Genomic DNA, 4,060 nt, shown 5'->3' with positions numbered 1-4,060 from the left:
GATAGAGAATCATCCTGTTATTCCCATGCACAAACATTCAAACGACCTTGAACCTACTACAAGTTATGGCCCTTAGTATGGTGAATCTTGGCATGAGGTTCTCTTCATTGCATTCTATGCTCAAACCAACTTCTTTCACATGTGTAAATCCATCGTCGAATGCCAAGAAGGTTTTCGAGGTTCCTGGTATCAGATGCAGTAGCAGTAGTCATGATAGTGCAGTAGTGAGTACTGGCAATGTTAGTGATGAAGTATCGGATGGTCGAAGATCTGGAAACTATCCTCCTTCCATGTGGGATTATGATTTTTTCCAATCACTCAGCAGTGATTTTAAGGTACGCATGATTGGTTTCTGGGGACATTTCTATAATTTCGTAAAATTTAGAATGCTTGAAAGTTGAAAAATGTCAATTTTTGTAAGGGGATCCTTGTCTCCTGATGCATGCCTCTTACTATATCCGTTCCTACGTATAGGGGTAATAATTTGTGTATCATGCTTGATCACCGCTATGTTTATTTATAATGTTGCAAAAAACTCGTATTTAAGATATGTATATTTATGCAGGGAGAAATTTGCAACAAAAAAGCTAATGGATTGAAGGAAATTGTGAGGATGCTGCTCGACAAAGAGGACTTGGACAGCCTTCATAAGCTTGAGTTAATCGATACTATTCAAAGACTCGGAGTTTCTTATCACTTTGAGGATGAAATCAAGAGAATTTTGGAGGCTATACACATTGCGGATGAGAAGTTAAGCAGCGAAGAACTTAATGCCACATCTCTGAAATTTAGACTCTTGAGGCAACATAATTTCAGCGTTCCTCAAGGTAATTGTTTACTTGATTTGTCTCCATAGTATATACTCATGAAAACAATACTCCATCCATCCCAACCATTTCTTTACGTTTTCCTTTTTGAGATGTCACATCGAATTCTTTACATTTCAAAACTTAAAATTACATAATATAAAAATCAACTACTCTCGGTACTATTCTTCAATATACTTACTTTATATATTAAATATCAATTGTTTCTACTACTGTCCTCACTTTTTTACTTTTTCACTCTTACATTACTTATATCTTAATTTCCGTGCCCAACCCAAATGTAAACATTTAGCTGCATGTGGGACGGAGGGAGTAACAATTACTCATAGTTTTATGATTATTGCTTTGTAGAAATATTTGAGGAGTTCATGGATGAATCCGGGAAGTTTAAGGCCAGCCTCAGCAAAGATATGAAGAGTGTGGTAAACTTGTACGAGGCATCATTCCATTCAAAGAAGAACGAAAAGATCATGGACGAGGCTCAAGACTTCGCGACTAAACATATGAAAGACTACTTAGATGATACTAATAACAAGAAGGATGAAAATCTTGTTAAACTTGTTAGTCATGCACTTGAGTTTCCGCAACATTGGAGGGAGCCAAGGCAAGAAGCTAGGTGGTTCATCGACTTCTACGAGACGTCTGCACCAGGAGAAGATTATGTTCCTGCCTTGCTCTACTTCGCGAAACTGGACTACAACATGGTGCAGTCAATTTATCAAGATGATCTCAAGTACCTGTCAAAGTACGTAAACCTGGCTAGCTCTGTGAATGACTTTTTTTATCAATAGTTTGATACTTTGTTTACTTAATTGAGCATTGTTTGATTTGTGCAGATGGTGGAAGGACACCGAATGGGGCGAAAAATTAGGCTTCGCTAGGGAAAGGCTGATGGAGTGTTTCTACTGGAGCGTGGGCTATAACTCTCACCCTGAGTTTAGTTATGGAAGGAAGGTGCTCACTGCTGCTACAGCCTTCATAACTACTATCGACGACATCTATGATGTTTACGCTACAATTGAGGAACTTGAAGTACTGACAGAATCAACGAAAAGGTGAAATGTTTAATTGCACATACTATATGTTAATATGAACGTCCCTATCATTGTAGTCTAGTAGGTATCCCTCTTCTCTCGTATCGTTCTCCTTGCTAATTTCCGGGCACATTAACATATACCCTGTGACTTAATCAGATGGGATGTGGCGGATTTGGAACAAATGCCAGAATTCATAAAGGTCTGCTTTACAGTGTTCTATAACGAAATCAACAATGTAGCTGATATTGCAGAAAAGGAACATGGTGTCAATATTCTTCCTCACCTCCAGAAAGTGGTAAATTTTCTTACGGAAATGCTTCATGCACAAAATTGGGTACAAATTTTTCCACAAAATGACATGTGTTAAGTTTTGATTGGAACGAGACCCCTGTATTCACATAAATAGCAGTGATTAAAACAATATCGCACCTCAATTATCATATCATGTTATGCAAAATTTTGTACCCAATTTTGTGCATGTAGCACTACTCTTTTCTTACACCAACCATATTTGTGCAAAATTTGTTTAACTTAAGTAGAGTACTCTGCTTGACATTCAAGTGAACTGTTTTACAGTGGACAGATGTTTTCGAAGCTTATTTGTTGGAGGCGAAGTGGTACCACAGTGGATACAAACCAAGTCTCAGAGAATACCTCGACAATGCATGGATCTCAATAACAGGGCCTATAATTTTAACTCATTCATATTTCTTGAGCACAACCTCCTTCACTGACGAGGCCTTACAAAGCATATGGGATTATCCGAAGATAATTCGTCTGGCGGCCATCATTTTGAGACTTGCAGATGATATGGGAACCTCATACGTACGTACTAAATCTCTTTGTCGATCATATATACTCAAATGGAAAATATTTTGACGTTTATAATTTTGTCCGTGAATAACTCAACTAAAAAAAGTAAGGCCTAGCAAGATCTTATATTATTCACACATTATTATCCTTTAAATCGGTGACATGAGCTTGAGCACTCGGGTCACACTTGTTTCATACTTTCTCTGTCTCAACCATTTTCTTTGAACTTTCCATTTTAAGATGTCTTATATAATTCTTTAGATTTCAAAACTTACTAAGACGTAAAAGTTTATAATATATAAAAATGAAATACCAGTCCCACCCCTAACCTCACTTTTCTAATTTTTTCACTCTTTACTTATTTTCTTAATCTCGATAAACATTTGAGTGGGCTGAAAGGAGTACATTTTAGACTAGCATGTCGATTTACGTTCAATTCCATTTTCGATGATATCACAGCATGAACTAGCCAGGGGTGACAATCCAAAAGTGGTGCAATGTTACATGAATGACAACGGTGTTTCAGAAGAGGAAGCTAGGGTTTACGTTCGGAGCTTGTTAATCGAGACCTGGAAGGAGATAAATGAAGAGAAAATAATTGCAGAGGCAACATTCTCGAAGCCTTTTATCGAAATGTGCATGAATCTGGGGAGGATAGCTCTGAGTATATACATGTATGGAGATGGACATGGTGCTCCAACTCTCAAGGACAAAGAGCGTTCCACATATCTTTTTGTTGACCCCATACCTCTATAGTTTAATATTTCATCTTCTTCACCAGCTTGCAAAAAGCTTTTCATGGTGTACAATATTGAAGATTTTGAAAGGAAAGAATATTTTGAATTACCAACTTGTATGACTAGATAAAACTCATGAGTTAAACGTTGGCTGATCTAGTTAGAAAATCAATATATTAAGATTGTTTGCTGGATAATTATTTGAATTGATGAGGGTATGTTATGCTGTTAAGTTTTTTGCAAGTATTTTTGAAAATTTGGACCGCACACATAGAAATATTATTTTTCAAATTTTATTTTTATTTTGAATAAAATGATACTATTATTTTTATTCATCACAAAATGAAATTTTAAAAGTAAAAATTTTAATCAAGCAGTCAAAACTCTTAAAAGTACGTGCAAAAAATTTAAAAGACTAAAATATCTCGAGAGTAAAATTCAAAAAAAAATTATATCAAATCCATACACTATAACATAACCACACAATCAAGAACACATATCAAAATCTATAATGGACCTGATTTCAAAATAATATTCTGGCCAATCATAACAAATCCAGATAAGACAAAAACATGTCACAAAATATCTCGACCTGACCTACAAAGTAAGCTAAACAAAATTTACAAATCAAATATAAATCCATGAT

At 35.7% G+C, this 4,060-nt stretch overlaps 1 protein-coding gene across 1 annotated transcript; it reads left to right on the top strand.

Moving 5' to 3' along the window:
* LOC108211455 (terpene synthase 10) lies at positions 1-3,523 on the top strand. Its single transcript, XM_017383060.2, has 7 exons — positions 1-335; positions 566-827; positions 1,179-1,572; positions 1,664-1,882; positions 2,021-2,159; positions 2,441-2,689; positions 3,137-3,523. Exons 1-7 carry the CDS (start codon positions 66-68, stop codon positions 3,431-3,433), a joined length of 1,830 nt encoding a protein of 609 aa, XP_017238549.1. The 5' UTR covers positions 1-65; the 3' UTR covers positions 3,434-3,523.
* The last annotated feature ends 537 nt before the right edge of the window (positions 3,524-4,060 follow it).

The sequence above is a fragment of the Daucus carota genome, chromosome 3 (assembly GCF_001625215.2).
Source record: "Daucus carota subsp. sativus chromosome 3, DH1 v3.0, whole genome shotgun sequence".
In the NCBI taxonomy this organism is placed as follows: Eukaryota; Viridiplantae; Streptophyta; class Magnoliopsida; order Apiales; family Apiaceae; genus Daucus; species Daucus carota.
Note: the sequence above shows the minus strand (reverse complement) of the source record. Positions and strands in the feature narration are given on the sequence as shown.

Bases quoted from the DNA above. Each gene is read 5' to 3' on its own strand.
- LOC108211455 (XM_017383060.2), top strand. From the start codon at position 66: ATGGCCCTTAGTATGGTGAATCTTGGCATGAGGTTCTCTTCATTGCAT. The intron at 336-565 runs GTACGCATGATT...ATATTTATGCAG, and splicing joins CACTCAGCAGTGATTTTAAG to GGAGAAATTTGCAACAAAAA. The intron at 2,160-2,440 runs GTAAATTTTCTT...ACTGTTTTACAG, and splicing joins TTCCTCACCTCCAGAAAGTG to TGGACAGATGTTTTCGAAGC.